This window comes from Malurus melanocephalus, unplaced genomic scaffold, assembly GCF_030028575.1.
Source record: "Malurus melanocephalus ecotype Western Australia unplaced genomic scaffold, MMel_1.1 scaffold_19, whole genome shotgun sequence".
NCBI lineage: Eukaryota > Metazoa > Chordata > Aves > Passeriformes > Maluridae > Malurus > Malurus melanocephalus.
Window position 1 is genome coordinate 4737578 of NW_026623251.1, and position 19100 is coordinate 4756677.

Consider the following 19100-nt stretch of genomic DNA (forward strand, 5'->3'; position numbering starts at 1 on the left):
ACAAAAACATGTGTTTACAGATGTTCACCAAAGCCAGCATGATTAATCTGTGCCACAGAAGTGGTCTCCAACTTTATTAGGAGGTACATCATGTGTTCAGCTTACATGTATGTGGTTTATTGCCTTTTTAGTTCTGACTGCTAAATAGCAGCACTATTTGAAAAGACAGGCTTCAATGACATATGATTCCTGGGCAAATGAATTTCAGTAGCAGCACAGACTTATACAGTAAGGCTGGAAAACAGCCCARTGGTTTTCTAGAATATTTCTATTGCTTTGTCTAACTTTGGCCATACTGTGTTTTTTTTAATATTGCTTCTTTCAAGGTGGCACTTATCCTCTACTCAGTAACCAGCTTGGACTCCTGCAGAGGTCCTATGGATTCCTCCATTGAAACTTTAACTCCTAAGTCAGTTTGAGTCCATTCCTCACAAAGGCACTCAGACATGAGTAAAGAACAAATGAGAGAGAATCACCACATCCCTACGCTGGTTTAAAAGAAAAAAAAAAAAAGAATAGACCACCCTAACTGTAATTCTAATTTGCATTTTTCAGCTTTTGACATACAACCCTGGGATCCTTTTATACACACTACCAGAGAACTTCTCTGCCAGTAGCCTGCAAGGCATGACAAAGCCACATGTTTTGTCCAGGAATACAGTGAAACATGGGGTTAAAGTTCATAATTAACTAAAGCTTCATTCAGAGTCTAGTGATCTTAATGAATATCAGTAAATTTAAAAGACTGTCAGGTTACTTTCCTCTCCCAGATGAACAAAACAGCTTCCAGGAGACAATAAGAACTTGATTTCTGCCTCCACACCCCCAAGAATTATTATTATTTTTAATGAAACACATTCAGGGTCCGCATTGCTGTCAGCTATCTGCAACTTGGTTTATTTTTAGCTGGTAATATAGTTAATAAAAACCAGGTACAAACCTGATTCTGCTTTAGAAGCACATCTTGGAAATTGGACAGCTCTGCTAAAGTCATTATAAAACAAGATTTTGAGATGCATCTAAAAAGCCATAAACCAAACTGGTTTTAATATGTCATAAAAGGACTGTTTATCTATGTGCATGCATTGAAACATCTGATGTTGCACTTTTCCATTTATAGGGAATGACAGGCAACCCTGTCAGAGAGACCACACACTGTGTCACATTTAGTACCTGTTAGCAAAGTTTCAGCATGATTTTAATTATTTCCAAGCTTGGTAAATCCCCTTCTGCCTCCTTGCTGGAAGGGTTTACATCAATTAAAATGGAGTATTCTGTAAACTGTTTAAACCCCGAGAAAACTTCCATTTGTATCCTTGTTAGCAAATGCCTCTCCTTCTAATTGTCCAGCTAGAGCCTTAGCCATGACAACATAAAATACAGATTTACCGTACTTTGAATATCATCCACATGTCCCTGTATTGCTCTACACACCTGTGATGAAATGTTTGTGCTATCTGTAGAGCTCTCCTGCACTGGCAGAGGAATCAAGAGAAAGTGGAGAGGCTACTCGCTTGCAGTGACACCAGACTCAGCTCTTTCAGCATTTGTATCTAAAGGGGAAACTTGTAGAAAAGCTGGGACCTACATCCTACATCTATGACTGTGAATCTGTTGAGGAATTTGCATATCCAAACATACTGAGTCATCTTAGGACACCACCTTCAGGAAGCAAGACTATCTGGGATCCTGACCACCTGAACTCCAGGGAAGAGCTCCAASAAGGAAAGAGTGGTAGAGATTACCTAAAAGGGAGCAACACCTTTGCTGGAAGTGATACGGGCACATGGGCCAGGAAGAGAGGACTCAGACTCCTTCTTTGGCTCCAACTCTGGTGCACCTGGAGATACAATGATGTATCATACTCTTGATAATCAAGGGCCAAGGCTCAGCTGAAACCCCTCCCTCATGCTGGGCTATCCACAACATTAGAGCCTACAAGCTCTTTTTTTCCCAAGCAGAAATACACAGCCAGGTGCAAAGCAATAACCCTGTAGTCATGCTGGAGCTTTCAGTTTTAAGAAGCCCCAGCATTAGAGGTTTTCACACACAGTTACTGTTGCAGAGGGAAAAATTGAGTTACAACCAGCAGAAGTAATTCTGCTGTAAAAAGCAAAGCTGGGGCTGGAGTTCACTGATCTGTCCCTCATATCTTGCTCAGCAAGGCACAGGGGAAAGCAACAGGCAATTAMAGGAAAATAGAAGAATTAGAGCCTCTTGGTCTCCTTCTAAAGAGACCTTGGCACCTCATAGCAAAGGGCAATCTTCACTTGCAGCCTGACATCTCCCTGCTCTTCAGTCTGGCTGGCAAGATGAAACCTGAGAGAGTAATCCATGGTAAATTAAAGAACCAGTATCTSTTTTARTTATTAATAAGAACATTCCAGGGASTTTGTCCACATMAGTCAGCTAGGAGAAAAACCTTAACAAACTTAGTTGTGTGTCCTAGTTCACAACTGGGATGCCCACATCTTCTGACAGAACTTGTTCCGTTAGCACAAGCTTTGTTCTCATTTCTCAGTGAAAAAACAATGGGAATAATAAGATCACAATAATCTTTTTTATACATTTTTCCCTTGACAGAAGTAAAATTGATGTTTTTCTTCATACTACATTGCTATTTGGAAAAAGACACACATAGCCTGATACTGCAGTAGAACTGAACACTGCTCTCCCAGAACAAGTCACAGAGATTTTGTTACTAYGTGTTGGTTTTGCTTGGCCCAGTTTTTGGTATTGGGGAGCCAGGGAGATGGCTCCTATGAGAAGCTTCTAGAAGCTTCCACCATGTCCAGCAGAACCAATCTCTGATGGCTCTGAAGATGATGGACATGCCACTGGCCAAACCTGGGCCAATTGGAGAGGTTGGTGACACCTCTGTGATGACATACTTAAGAAGAAATCAAAACAAAGTGAGCACACAGTTTGTTCCCTAGCCAGAGAGGAAGGGGAGGTGAGAACATGTGAGAAACAACATGGAAACATCAAGGTCAGTGTAGAAGGAGGGGGAGGAGGTGCTCTGGGTGCCAGGGACAAAATTCCTCTGCAGGCCATGATGAAGACCATGGTGAAACAGCTGTCCCCCTGCAGCCCWTGGGGTTCACGGGGGATGCAGAGATCCACTCACASCCCKTGGGGGAAGTGTCCATGCCGGAGCAGGTGGATGTCTGGGARGAGGCTGTGGTCCAGTGGGAGACCCACTGGAGAGGGGGCCCTGCTTCCAGGCTGGAGCATCCTGTCCTTGGAGGACTGCACCCCATGGATGAATGACCCACACCGCAGCAGTTTTGGGAGGAATGTCTGTCCATTGGAGGAGACTCACATTGCAGCAGTTTGCTGCTCATGAGATGGATCCATGCTGGAGGAGTTCATGGAGAACTGCCTCCCATGGGAAGGACCCCACAGAGCAGCAGGGGAAGGACTTCTCTCCCTGAGTAGTGGAAGAACCTGATGAACYGACCAAACCCCCATGYCCTGCTCCCTGTACTATCTGTGGGAAGGAGGGGCTGGGGAAAGAAAGGGTGTCTTTAAGGATTTGTTTTACTTCTCATTATCTTCCTCTGTCTCYATTAGTAATAAATTCACTTTGTAACTTTAAGTTGAGCCTGTTTTGCCCTTGCACTGCTTTTTTTCTCAATTCCTTATCTCAACTCCATGAGCCCTTAGTTAATTTTTTTCTCCCCTCTGTCCAGCTGTGGTGGGGAGAGTGGAGTGAGCAGCTGTTGTGGGTGTCTGGTGTTTGGCCWGGGCCAAGCCACGACATACTATAAAGTTGGATCATCTGAAGTTTCCTAGGTTCTGGATGTTGCAAGTAAGCCTAAACTTTGTGGGAGTAGAGGGGTATTTGTTACCAAGGAAATTCAACTGGTACTTCCAGTAAAAGAAGGTGGATTACATTAGCAGGACATAACTTCCAGTTATGCCTAAGCACAGTAAGTATCAGATGTTTCCGATGTACTTCTGCTTCATCTCAGTGTGGAGTTCTCAACGTTTCAAGTCAACATCCCCTAGAAGTCATGTAGACACCTAATTCCCATGTAAAAAGGGGACAACAGCGTGCCCATCTTTCAGTGAAATCTTTCTGTGAAAGCTTTCACGTAAAGAGATACAATTATTGCAGTTGAATTTCATATTTTTGTAGAAGGAAGACAAGAATTTGGACRTAGCCCTTGCAATAATTAATTGTTGAATAATTAGGAGTTACTCCAGAAAAACATTATATTGCCAAACATCTTCCACAAAAATGCACATTAGCATTGTTTCTCTCTTGCATTTCAGGAATTAGTAAATAATGCTGGGTGATTATAGTAGACCACCTTGTTTGGGACCAACCCACAACCACCATCAGTTAAATATAACCCCTTAAATTACACACCACTGGTAATGTCTGACAAAATASAAATGCAAAACAAACTCAGGGTGGCACCATTACACTTAAGCCAAGGGCAATGATGGGATTTAGGGGCAGTAATTAATCAGTTTCTCCAGTAACGGGGTTCATTTCCAGGTTAGAGCATGGACTGGGAACACATCATAGGATGCAGACACACATGCTATGTCAGGCATTTTCACAGGGAAGGCTGCAGACCCCAAGGTAAATGGTACCATGCTGCCACACTGTGAGATGCCTTAATTCTCCCTGTTCCTTCCAYGGTCTGGTTCCCAAGCAGGCTCATGAATTTCACTCCACGATCCAGAGGCAGAAGAGCTAATTGTAACACCAGCACACCAAATGCAGCCAAACCCCTCACCAAACCTCTTGATGTGGCTTCCTATAACCACAAAACTTACGTGTATAAGCAAGCCCAGCCCTTCCCTAGGGAAAGGGATGGGTGTTAAGGAGGACATCCTAGGAAAGTGCTTTACTAATCCAACTTTCAGCTCCAGGAAAGTGTTCATGTCCCCAGGCAACCTTTTCAACAAAATTGCATCTGAATGCCAAAAATTAGAGAAATGAAAAATGAGTAAAGGACAAATTAAAATYCCATAGAATTTAGTTGTGGAATGAACAAAACCTTGTGTTCCTGGAATCAGTGCTGTGCCCCAGGCACTTCAGGAACTGCTGCCCAGCACTGAGCGAGACTGGGTCTCCTCAGCACACTCACTGTCCCAGTCAAATGACAGCTGGGAACCAATGTGAGTCAAAGCAAAAATCCTGATACATGTCAAGGTTTCTCCTTCCTTTCTTTTTTCATGTTTGCAGAACTGTCTTGAGTGCAACTAATGAGAACAACTGAAACAATAGATGGGGCTTCTGCAAAGCAGCACGTTTTCAGAGAAGCTGGTGACTCAGCAGCTGCCCAGCATCACTGCTTCCCCCAAGTGTCCTTCGAGGCTGATCTGCTTATCAGGACACAACTACAGGCTGCCATTTCTGCTTAATCGAAGTCATGGTGCATTTATATATTTCTTGTAAAACGTAATTGATAGACATGCCTCTTTGCACATCAGTTCCAAGGAAACATTTCATGAGGGACAAATGAGGTTAATTAATTAGAAAAATAGAATTCAAATTAAAGCTACTTTCATGAGGGAAAAAAGAGCAGTTAATTAATAAGAAAAATAGAATTCAAATTTAACACAAGAAAAATAAGTTCGTACTGAATTATCACTATGATAACATTGTGCTGGAAACAGTGGGGTTTTTCCTACACCACAAATGCTGATGGCTCCTCCCATCCCTTAAGTTTACAACCAGAGTAGAAGCTGCAAACTTCTATGATGTGAAAATTCTAACAGCAAATTCCATCTGTGCTGAAAGACTGTGTGTCTCTATAATGCTGCCCCGATGACTGCAATATCAAGAATTACTCAACCTGCCTGAATATGAGATATCCTTCTGAAATCTGTCAACAACAACTAGAAAATGTATTATGTTATTGGAGAAAGAGAAAATGCTGCTTTTTACCCAAGTTTCCACATCACCTGTATTTTATTTTAATTATATTGAGCAATTGACTGCAATTTCTGGCATCTCTAGTGAAAAAAAAAATTTTGCAGCTTTTATTCGATTCTGAAAAAAGGGATGCTCCACTTAGTAGCAAAAGCTGATCCCAGAGATGAGAAGGGACTCTATCTGATAAAACAGGTAAGTAAATAGAAGTATGACCAAGTAACTCAGTAAACCCAGCATTGCCTCCCCTCCGTTGTACAAACTGTATGCAGTAAGCATGAAATACATTGGAGGCTGTACATAATAATGAAGAAAGCAGTGCAGAAATAAAATGCTGAACTAGRTACCAAATTTCTCTGTTTCTGACTGCCATGTGTCAGATAAAAATCAGAATAAAAACCAAAGCCAGTTTCAGAGAGGAGTCACAGAAGATCAACATCGTAAAACAGAATTTGTCAAAACCCATGGAAACTGAAGTCCTGGAGGTGTACACAGCTCTGTTGAGGACTTATCGATGCTTTCCCTTCTGACAACAGGGCCCCAACTGTCTCAGGTCAAACCTACTGACAGGCCTGTGGCTCCTGCTGAATGTTCCTCCCCTATGCTTGGCAGAAAAAGCACTTCACAGCCCCTGCAAATCTGCCTCTAAAGCTCCSTGGTTTAAGGTTACATTTTGACTTCTCCTTACTTGGAGTATGACTGAAAATACCACTTGTTTTGGCAAGAAAACTGGAAGAGATTCAGTGTAATAGGGGTGAGCAGACCAGTTATTAGCATTGCAGTAGGAGCAGCATAGGGGTGCACTTCAGTCTCCACATACTTAACAGCTAAGACGGCTTCAGTCTTGCCTGAAATTTCTCTCTCCACCCCACTCCCACAGGATTTACTTTATTTTTCAGTGAGCAAGTACTGAGTTCAGGAAAACAACGAAAGTCATACATACCACACATGGGTATTAAGCAATCCTCCTTCAGCATTTCTCTTCAAACCATAATCCTTWCTTACGAAAAAAGAACCCTCAAAAGACAAAACTCCACCCCAACACATAAAGCTCTCCCACCTCATCCTCCCCCCGCTGCAGCCACAGATTCCCTGAAAGCAGATACGATGTTTTGGGAACCATCATCCAGAGGACAGAGTTGATGGACTATGTGTTGATTCCTACTGACTCAGTAACCCCTTCATAGAGTTCACAAGCTCACAGTTGGAGAGGACAAGGCAAAGGAAACTAATACTTTGATTTACAGCATCTTTTACCTTTTTCTTTACCATCTGCCTGCCCCAAACTGAACATGTAAGAGACTTCCATTAGGAACTGACAGCTCTCTATAAAGATGAGCCTGCAGGCGCATCTAGCATTTCCTCTCTAGCACACAAGGTATCTTGTGTTCAACAGATATTTTTCCCGTCTTTCCTCTAAGAGGGAGGTCCAAATACATGCTGTGGCAATTCCCTTTCATGAAGCAGTTTTAACTCTGCATTTAGAAGTTATGGTATAAAAGGAGGTGCAGGCAGAGTCTCAAGTTTCTACTTCACATATGGATAGAATTTCAAAAAGTTCACAAAGTAATCGAGTTGCTTATCAAAATTACAAAACATAGCAAATTATATGTATTTTAACTCCTACATTAAACTTATGGATGTATCCCTCCACAGAAATGTTTCTGTATGTGTATTACACACAAACACAGAAGCTGTGGTCTCCACACAATTTCTGTTCATGTAATTACAGTTCTACATTCCAGACCAGGCAGGATCCACAGCAATCCTACCAGAATAAATCCARTCCAACACAGAAATCAGGATGCTGCAGTGCAGGTGAAGCCAGTCAGCTGTTTGCCCTCCGTCGGTACCACTACGGATATATCAAACATTTGCTTCTGTTCTGCTGCTCACAGTTTGACMTAAGAAAATCTCCTTCATTTAAGTTCCTTCCGTAGCCTGAATTTAAGTATTAAATAACCCCCAAGCATTTAGGAGAAACACAGCACCCCTCTGGTTTCATTTAAGGCTGCCAGCTAATGAAGCAGATCTCAGCTGGTGGCAGAGCAGTCCCGCCCGCCTCACAGCCACGGCGCAGGGCCGTCGGGAGGGACTGTCGCTAAGTGCTGTAACCAGTTAAGGAGGAGACGGAATAAAATACTGCCTGTTAAAATCTATCCCGTCCCACTAAAACCAGAGGTATAGCAATGTCTGCACACTGGTGTTCTGGCTTCATTTGAGCGCGCGTTTGCTAAACAGTAACAAGTTCTTACCACAGGAAAACGGCAGCTCATCGGCAATGCATCTGAAATATCTTTCCGGCCTTGTACTTTTCCATATAGATTTAAGTTAGTGAACATGAACAAACACGTTTTTTGAAAGGAGGACAGTAGAAAACGACCATTTTGATTTCACTGTCACTTGCAGCAGTGCCGCACAGGGCGCGGTAGTGACACAGCCCCGGAGCCTGCCCCCCGGTCTCACGGCAGGCCTGAGGGGAGCCACACCCCGGCACGGAAGAAAGTCTTGCACGTAGGTTCAAGGCTCAAGACTTAATATGCCTCCCCACAGGAGTTAGCAAATCCTGCCGACCTTTGGTTAGCTCTCCAAGCGACGRCCTCCAGATTTTCTCTTTTAATGCTGGCTGGTGGCAGGCTAGTGAAACATGCACCATTCCAGCAGCCACCACTACAGGTATCCCACACCGACCCCACAGCGTGCAGCCGGATACCCACAGAGCACGTACCCCTCCTTCGCTTCCAGGCCAGCAGATTCCGGCAGTGACACAGCTCCCGAGCCACCAGCATACCCCCCGAAGGGCACTTGGCCACTGATCACACGCACCCAGTGTGCCATTCCCGCTGCCAGGGCCACCTGAGCCCATCAGGGTCGCCCATCCCSGTGGCTCAGGCAGGTGTGCGGCCTCTCCTGCTGCTGCGGCACTCGCTCCCACACTTGTGTGCCCAGGTACTGCTGCGTGTCTGCAGTTGGCCTTTCCACGCTCCAAACCAGCCCACAATCACAGCACAAATACTTCCCAAGGCTTCATGTTTCTTAACAGCATTTTGGAGGCTGATTGAAAGAGTAAAAGAGGCCTAAAAGATGAAATTTATTTTGCCACTTACTGCTGTGTGTGCTCTTCACGGTTTTTTTTTCTTATTTCAAACGATCCTCATGGATGAAAGAAGCCTTGCCGGCCCCATTTTTTCAGATGGGGGAATAAGTTGTGGGAGGGAGGAGAAATTCTGTGGTGTGTAATAGGCTAGAGTAATCACAAAACTCTGCCTCTAGAGAAAAGAAACTAACGACCTTTAGAGAAATCATGTGTAGTGGACAACAAATTAAAAGTATTGCTGAAATGACCATACAGGTCCAGGTCCAGTAGTTTGAGGTTTTTTTTGGTTTTGGTTTTTTTTTTTTGATCCTTTGTTCCAAAGTTCTCCCATGACAGATGGAAATACCTGCTTTCTCATTTCCTGAATCAACATGTTCAGACATGTATGAATGACTGTAAAAGGGCAGGAAAGCCATGCACCACTGGAAACAAGCTGAACCAAGTACCAGGATGWACAGAAGCAAATGTCCCACAAGGTCATGCAGGTGCACTTAAAAATCTCATCCTGRCACAAAGCCTGGGACTCACTGATGTCCAGAGGTTGTTTTGCCATGCTCTCAGCCGCACCAAAATTTCACAAGACAAATCATGTGAAACTATTCTTTAGTAAGACAAACACTTCTAAACAAAGAAGATGTCAAATGGCTGCAAGATCTCACACTCAATTATGGTCTTTTGTGCCAGCATGCCGTGGTAATTGTTGCTCAGGGATTCATGATGAGGGCATCAGGAACACTGTTGTACTTGAAACTGCCAATGCCCATACACTGGTGGTATCAAAATCATCACACATTCTAGCAGTTCTTTTGTATGAATCCCTTGCTGCACTTAAAAGTGTTGTATTAGATGTATTCTGCTGTTCTAATTTGAAAAACATGTATTTTATTGCTGCTTTAAGACTTCACRTATGATTTTATAGGGCACCATCTAAGCTGGCCTAGCACTCTGCAAAACAGCAATCCTTAACCCAGAGCCACAGTCAGGAGCTTTACAAATGAATTTTCATTTCTTCATAACTTATCCTCTTCCAAGATTAGGAAAACACAAGTAAATCRCTGAATCCACTTTGCTGATTGCCACATTTTTCTGAACAACAAACAAGAACATTTCTCTCTGGAGACTGACATTTCAACAGCCGTGTTGATTACCTTTATCCAKGAATCAGAAACCTTGACTTAGTTTGGTAGATTAAAAAGCACATCCATATTCATGCCCATATCCTTAACACATGTTTAGGTTACAATACTCCCAGTAAATATTGTGTGGCTCTATTTTTAGCTTCTACATGTAGGCAATTCAAACCAGCTCATAATTAATCTTAATAAACAAAACATATGAAGAGTGGACAGACAGTGTTTGCGTGTGTGTAACTTGGGTATGTRGCTAAGTAGCTTAACCCCACAGTCACATCATGGGTCAGCAGCACTACCAAGCACAGAGCTCAGATTGTTCATATTAAAGTTCACACTGGATCCCACAGATACTTCTGGAATAACTGGTTGTTTATTTAAATGAGTAAAATATTTCCTAAAAAAAAAAAAAAAAAATATTAATGTTTCACATTCTTAGTTCCAGTGCTTCATTTCCCAGCATCACACATGCATGGGTTACAAAAACACAGACAGGGCCAGAAAAGCTTACTTCTTTTTGTATTGTCAAGACAGTTTGATTTGTTTCTTCTCCAAGAAACTTGGAAGTCTGTAAGAAGGAAAAGTACCAGAAAATAAAACTATAAYCTTATATGCAGGAGGAGCAAATAATAATGTTGGCCCTTCAGAGTTACTCCTTCTTGAGTTTGCACTGGATGAATGCTGCAATACAATTTTGTCACATTACCGTGAGATTGTCTGATTTAGAGTAGGTGTAATACCCTATTGTGYCCCCTGAAAAAACACCACCACAGGATTACCCTCCTGGACATCCAGGAAAATTCCAGAAAACCCACAGATTTTGCTGGAATTCATAGCACCTCCCTACAGTTCTAGGTATKTCAAGTGGAAGGCAATCAGGTAATAATGGCTGTAGATAAGTAGATCCAGATAAGCTGTTATGTTTGGGGTGAACATGGCTGGATCTCTGGGAGCCATTTCTTCATTGGATTTCTTCTGTTGTTGCTTTGGTTTCAGTGTTGTTTTTTTGCTTTTGGGTTTTTTTGTTTGGTTGTTTTTTAGTTCAGGCTTTTACTACTGTAATAATGGGGCTGTAGGCATGGATTTAGGGTTTTTTTGTTTCTTTTTTAAATTGAACTGGACACAGGATTTGTCACTTTCCTTTCTAGATCATCAGYTACTCACCACTGGTGGACAGCTTCCTAATTCATTGCAGAAGTCAMTGTATTGATATACACAGAAATGCATATCTCACTGTAAGACTCCCCAGATGGAAAGACAGAAATTTAAACAAAGTAGTATGAGAGCATATCTCTCTAACCATTTCTACAATGTCRCCAATTGCTACAAGAAAATGGATCACCACAAGATATAAAAATTACCTCAATTATCACAGATGGCAGAACTAGTAGTTTAAACTGTAATAAAGTTCATTAATCCTGGTACCAGATGAAGGCCTCYTGAGCTCACCTTTTTCAAGTATGTAAAGAGACAAATTAGCACAGAGGATTTACAGTCTATGCACTGGAGCAGAGACCAAACAGGAGATGCCACAGCAGTTCTTCAGGAGGCAGTGGGCAGCACGGCCCAGGCACTGTGGCTTCAGGAAGCTTGCAGCCCCATCTGCTCCATATGGCTTCAAAGCCTGCAGGGGGTTAATGCAGAATCACAGAATCACAGAATCTAGCTCCTCCACAGAGACAAAACTACGGAAGTGACTGTCTGCCTGTGGATATTTTAAACAAAAAAGAAAACATATGGCTCTCTGGAGCTAAACTTGTTTTTTCTCCTGCTGGTATGACACAGAGAACAGATAGCCTGGGCCTACAACTAAATGCAAAACCTTTATTCCAAGGAGGAATCRGGGAACAATCTAGGGAATGTTCTCCAATTTAAAAAATTCTCAGATTAGCAAAGCAGAAACAAAAAAATTGAGAATGCTCACGTAAACGAACAAGTAAAAAGCACAAAATATCTTAGCTGCATAAACCAGCCATTTCTTACCTGTGTGRGGAATATTTCTGCAAGCCACCAAAGACAATTTAGAATGAATTATTAAAACCAGGCTTTTCTCTCCCAGATGTTATTTTGTAGTTCCACACACAGACTAGCAGTGAGCAAAAATTATAACAAAATAATAGACTTAATTCAGAAGGCTAAAAAGAAAATCGGTCATTTCATTTATAAAATTAGAAATTTCATTTAAAATGTGATCATATGGATTAAGAACACGGTAATAATAAATAAATAGTCAAGGACAGCCATATTGCAGATCTTTAAATTGAAGTCTTGAAACATGCTGATAAATACTGCMGAGTACAAACTTATTTAGTATTCTGGGCCCAAATACTGAGCCAGTGTGTGCAGACACAGCCCACTGCCTCCTGAATCCCAGCAGGAGTGCCTGTGCCTCGCAGRGAGCTGAAGCTGTGAACTCCCCAGGGTCACCAAGGACAAGGGGGATCTTAAGAAGTCATCTAGTCCAACCTCTGCCAGAGGATGAACCATGCCTTAAATACTGCYCATGTTTGAAATACTATTTAACTTTTATATTAAAACTTAAATAAATTATTTTACAATATTCTCAGGAAATGTATTGCAGTGTTCTGCAGTTATCATCAGGATTATCTTCTCCTAATGCCTAATATATGAATGTAGGCAATTACCTCTTGTCCTATGAATAGGGAACTTGGAGAACAAGGTTTGGGGTTGTTTTTTTACTGTCTTCTCTGCAATAGCTTTTTACAAATGTGAGTACTCCTTTAGTCCTTGCTCCTGCAGACTAAACACACCAAATTCTTTCAATTTTTACACACAAAATAATGTTGTCTAGCACTCTCATCTTTCTTGTCTCTCYCCACTGGACTCCTTCCAATTAGACCCCAACCTCCCTCAAGTGTGGTGCCTGAAACCAGATACAGTATAGCAGCTCAGACCTCATTAGACCTTATTAGACCTAATTAGAATAAAAGGTTATTTCATGTGAATTTAATGAGGAATGCTTATTTATTCAGTCTAGTATGAAATTTGCTTTTTCACAAAAACATGRCATTACTGACCCATGATCAACTTGCCACTCACTGGAATCTGCACGTTCTTTTCCACAGAATAACAACTAGCCAGGTCTCCTCCAATCTCTTTCKATAATTACTTCAATTCAACACTTTATATTTGCCCTTAATGAAGCGAATCCTACTTACGTCACCTAATTCCAGCAATTAATTTAAGTAACTTCTTGTACTAATMTATTTCTCCAATACACTTTCAGCTTTTATCAATAGTTACTTGTAAATGAAGTATCTATTGCATAATCCAATTTATTTCATAAAGGATATAAATTAGCATAAAATTGATTTCAGTAAAGGCCTCCTTATTCCATCTTCCTAGGTGACAGTGAATTGTTCACAACAACCCTAAGTRCAACTCACTCTTGTAGATTCATTTAAACCATGCTTCCTGCACAGGCTGTGAAGGTGTCRAAAGCAGACTTTACCAACATCCCCTTACCTAAATCAAGATGTGCCATCTTTCCTGCTTCCCTGTTCACAAGTCAATTATTCTGTGTGAGTCACAACATTCTACCACAGGAGGAACTGTTTGATAGGATTTATCTTTCCCTTTTCTGTAAAATTATTTATTTAAAAAATAAGAACTCTTGAATTGAGAAAGACATACAGAAACTATTACATATGTGAAACATATATAGAAACTATTTTTCCACAGAATGAACAWTAGAAACAAATCAAATACGTATTTCAATTTGTGAAGATCTCCCTKTGTTTGCCGTAAAGTGGTCCCCATCATCTTACACATCAAATAGATCAAGGGACACACTGTTGTCCTTATTCAATTGCATGTCCTTTAACAAATGCTTCCTTCTTCCAGTTACACTCCCTGCATCTAGATTAAGATCCCAAATTAAAAGTGACTGACAGCTGGTGTCTATTCTTCTACAGACTTTGGTGTATTCTGGATCACTGAAGTGATCAATGTAAGTGATCACTGCAGTGGTCAATGGAAATTCTTTCCCTATCTGCTACATTTTATTTCCATTGACTTAGCTGAAATTCACCTGCAGTTTCCAGTCACTGYAGATTCTCATCTTAGTTTTGGAATTTTATTACAGCATGAAGAGTTAAAAGTATGTAATATCAGCAGCCTATCTGCAGCCCTACACACCCAGACAGAAGTAGTAGGTCTTTAGCAGTCTATTTTTATGTRCAGGATATGTTATATAGATGATTTAAAGATTAGTGATGGACACATGCTGGACTAGGTTCTTCAAAGACATACTGATACCAACACGTTCAAAGAGAAAAAGAGCCAGACTTCACAAACTTGATGAAGGTCCTGATRCAAATCCATTAAACACCACAGCTGTAACAGATGAATCTAAACCATTGAATTGGTCTGATCTTTAATATTGTACTTCATGTTACAAATAAATTACAACTTTTATATTTAATTTATAAAATTTTCACRTTTCTTTGTAAAACCAACAGTAGGTTTAAAGTAAAAAGAGCTTTGTTGAGGCAACAGCTTTAACTTCAACAAGACTGATTTTTTTTAAGAGTAAAGAAATGTGTAAACATAAATATTCATGATTTTCTTCTGTAAACATCTGTGTAAATTAGTTGATATAAATATAATTTACTATAGAAACATTTTTTGTTTGTTTATGCTACACACAGTTCTATGCTGGCATCACRCACTAGTTGATTAATCTTTCAAAGRGTGAGATTTAATCCTTTTGCATTCTAACCCCTAGTATGTCCATTGCCAGCAGTGGACTTTGTGTTCAGAGAATCACACTCACAGTGTCAGCAATCTAAAATTAAAGTTCAGCACAAGATAATAAATAATCAAAAATGAATGTATTATTTTAATATCATAATCACCCAACACTTAAAGGCCAACCAAAATCAATGACTGTTTTTCCATTGASTTAGCTGAAATTCACCCGCAGTTTCCAGTCACTGTAGATTCTCATCTTAGTTTTGCAATTTTATTACAGCATGAAGAGTTAAAAGTATGTAATATCAGAGCTTCAGTGTGAGAAGTAAAGCCTCTAAGTCTTTCTGGGCCTCTTTATCCTGAAAGAAACAGACAACCATGCATCAATTTAGAGAAGATAAATCCCTTCATTTGCCTAATACGTGCCTATCCACATTTCTTTACTAACAATAGACATAACACACAACTGCAACAGCCACAAAATGTAAAGACTGCATAGTAAGTTAATTTATCAGTGAATACAAAAATAAAGTTTGAAGTGAAAACAAGAGCCAGATGGCAGCCCTCCCTCTACAGCTCTGTTAAAGCACTTAAAATGTTAGCCCACAAATAGCCTTCTCAGCAGACCAGTAAGCCCTTCAGCTTGGGATATAACTTTTATTAGTGTACTTTGCAGAAAGCACTGCCTTGCCTTATACCTGATGTAATCTTGCATGCTGACCACGTGCAGTTTTTCTAAAGAAGTTCAGTGACGTTCGCTAATGATTTATTATGCAACTAAGAAGAAAACACTGGGAAATGTAATTAATGACATAAATCAGATTGCAGCTTCAGTGCATACAGCCATACCTACCTGTAATAGTCACCATGGGCTCACTGCCCCCTCAGTACCTTCCCGACCGGGCTTTGCCTGCGCTATTGGCTCACAGCAGAGTGGGGCCAACGTGGGAGCAAGAGGCAAGTGACCTGCTGTGTTCAGAGCCAACACTACATTGTACCTTCTAGGGCAGCAGGGAAAGGCTCCTTTTAGGCCCATGTCTTAAATGCACAGTTTGCATGGGGCTTTAAACCTAACCCGGGCACTGTCTCACAGGTAACCAGTGACATATGTTTTGGCTATGTATAATCTGCTTGGAAAGGGGCACGTGCATATAAGCATGTAACCACAGTACAAGAACTTCATTATTCCACTTATTTTATAATGTCTCCTGGATATAATCGGCTTCCTTTAGTTGCTGCTGCAAAACTTCTAGCTTGCAAAATGCACCTTGGTTTAAAACCCAATTTCTAAAAGCTCAACACCTCATACCTGCAGGCCAAGGGGTCCAAACACCCTTAATACTTAACAGTGCAAGTGAAAAGTACCTGCATATCACAGATTTTGTGTCTAATGACAGTAATGATATTGCCACAGGATATTCTGAAAGAAAATACTGTAGACAGTCAGTGAGGTAATCACTAAATTTCAGGATCACTTCATTACCCAATCAACCAAAGAGCTGGAACAAAACAGAGAACATTTWAGAATATATTTTATGGGTGAAGAAATTCCTGCTTCTCTTTATTTTGGTTAGTTGTCTATAATGTCATGGAGGAACAGAGAAGAATATTGAGATGATAGAAACCATATGCCAGACATGTCAAACTACATTATATTATTGGTCTGGATTAAGGCATTAATACATTAGCTGGACACTTCTCTTGGAGTTACTGCCTTACTCCCACTGGCAACAATAGGCTAAACTATCTGCCTAATCATTTATCAGAGGCCTTAAAAGGCACACACTGCAAAGCCAGTAAGCTCTTGCCAAAATACTCTAACAGAAGGAAATGTCATACTGCATTAAGCACCCCTTAAACTCCACGTCACTACAGGCTGTCTGGAGCATCAAGCTATTGCTTTCAAGAAAAACTGAAGAACTCAAAATTTTCCCTTAATTCAGGGAAAATACACTCTTTTCTGTACCGACTGTGGTCAACTTCTGAAAATTATTCTAAACTCCGTTAAACTAACAAGTAAAAAGTCAGATAATGTCCCATGCTAATAAGAAAAGGAAAATTTTCATTGTATCTGGTTGTACTCTTTATGATGCTTTTCTAAACTGAAAATTATAAAGATGAAGGTTTGAATAGTGTTCAGCATTTCATGGATTGATGGGATTCTCTACTCAATTTGCAGGATACAGAATTTTAAAAATATATCTCCAAACAATTTTGGATAATTCTCTCTCCTTAGAGGTAAAGGATTATATTGGGCAATGAGCTTTACAAGTTGCAAAGGTCCAGAAAATATTGGGCAATCTTCCCTGAATTTTCCTCTGGGCTTAGGAAAAAGAATGGAACGAGCCCATGATTGTTCTAAGAACTGTCTGGAGAAGCAACTGCAAACGTGCAAAGCATTCTACCTCTGGTTTGCCAGTTCTAAACAAGACTACAGTAAAGGCAGCAATTATTGCTGCAAATTGCTTAAAGGGCTGCATTAACTGAGCCAGCAGCTTCTAGTCAGTAAGAACTTATACGGCAAAAGCTTTGAAAAAAATCAGTAATGGCATTAAAAACAAAGCTGAGAATGGTCAGTGAATGGAAATGTTATGTCACCTTTGGATAGAGTCCTTCCAGACCAAGAGGTATGTCATGCTAAAAGGAGAGAGAAGCCACAACTCTGTTCAGTACACCAGTTTCCGGTTTTACGAGTGAAAACTTTGTTAGTGCCCAAAGCTTGACTGCTAATGGAAAGACAAAGGCATAAATCCTGTCTTGGGGCAACTCTCTTCCTTGTTGATTTCTGTGTCTGTGGCTTTCTGAAAATTAACAATAGGGTTGGCTTTATTTTTTATTTTCCAGACAGCGGACTCTCCCTTCAGAGTGCGCCAGGCAGAAGGAGATGTGAGTGTCAAAGGAGGAATGCAATATACTTGCGTCAGTCCCATTTGTTCACCCTGAGGCTCAGCTCAGCACTGACTGAATATATAGCCATTTTCAACCTCGTCCTTCTACTGTCAAGCCTTACATTTATTAAACACTCCTTATATCATTTTCAGAGTTGAACATGAGTTCAAAATGTTCTGCAAACTGTTACACAAAARGTATTCAAATTACAGGGTCAGGGACTGTATTTTTTCTTATTCCTATTTTGTTGCTTTACTTTAATTTTTCATCATCCACAGGGGATATGCACAGGAAAAAAAAGACCTGGGAGGCCAGGGACTCAACAGGGGAGAGGGGGAGTTGAAAACAAGAGCAAGAATGAGGAGACAGCTGGTGGGARAAAGGGAATGTTGGCTTAACTGGAAGTAGTCTACATTTTGACAGTTCATTTCAGCTGAAAAAAAWTTTACTGATACATATATACAGTTACACATATAAATGTGGATGTAAAAATTAAATGCTAATTAAAGCCAAGACAGAAAGATAATGATTTTGCCTTCCATCTCTGCTAATTATTTCCTTATGCACTAACACACTCACCCAGGCACTGCACATGTGTGCACTTGTTGACAAAGTCCCAACTGCCAACGGAGAATGATACAACCCCATGACCACAACCAAAATGGTTCCACCAGCCAATGAAAACATAACTGTGTGCAACCACTGCCAAATCCCAAGCTGACATGCATCCTGTAGGGTTTCTTTGAAGTCAGCAGGGCAGCATGGTATATTAAACGAGCTGGRCTGCAAGGGTGGTCCAAAGCTGTACTCTGATATGCAGCAACAGCAATGAGGTGCTGAGAGACACTCCTGCTTTTGGGTACAGCTGTATGATTACCTCACAGCTCCACRAGAAATCCTGGATTGTAACAGAAGAGACTCCCAAACATGCACAAGTATTGCTGATTAGCAAGCAATAGTTCTTGTGGACTATATAAATCACACAAAGATAAATGCTATCCCTTCTGGATTTCCTGACAGACTCTCAGAGATGGTGTGACTGTGGTATGCACTAACAATTGTATAAYACCACTCGTTTTCTCCTTCAATACTGCAATACACCAGTGTGGTGATCCACTTGCCACCTTCTATATGACTGCTGTATGTCACAAGCTAGGGTACTCTTTGTTCTTTCTTATTATCCCTGTCTTCCACTGGGGATTAACTAAAACTTCTTAAGGSTTTTAGCATCAAGGCAAGCACAGCTTTAAAACATGTAGCTGACAAACATCACACATTTTCACTTATTACTTCAAGTAGACAGGAAAACACCATTTCACACCCAAAAGACCATAAATAAGCAGTTCAGCTACTTCAAGGACTACTGCTCAAAATTACA

General features: G+C 40.8%; 1 protein-coding gene across 2 annotated transcripts in view; it reads right to left on the reverse strand.

The window, feature by feature from the left end:
• Positions 1 to 14958: 14958 nt before the first annotated feature.
• RMDN2 (regulator of microtubule dynamics 2) overlaps positions 14959 to 19100 on the reverse strand; it is a 46716-nt gene continuing 42574 nt past the window's right edge. For both annotated transcript variants that reach the window (XM_057389795.1, XM_057389794.1), the window contains exon 11: positions 14959 to 15192. In XM_057389795.1, coding sequence (XP_057245778.1) covers positions 15139 to 15192 — 54 coding nt within the window. In that variant the 3' untranslated portion in view covers positions 14959 to 15138. The remainder of the gene's footprint in view (positions 15193 to 19100) is intronic.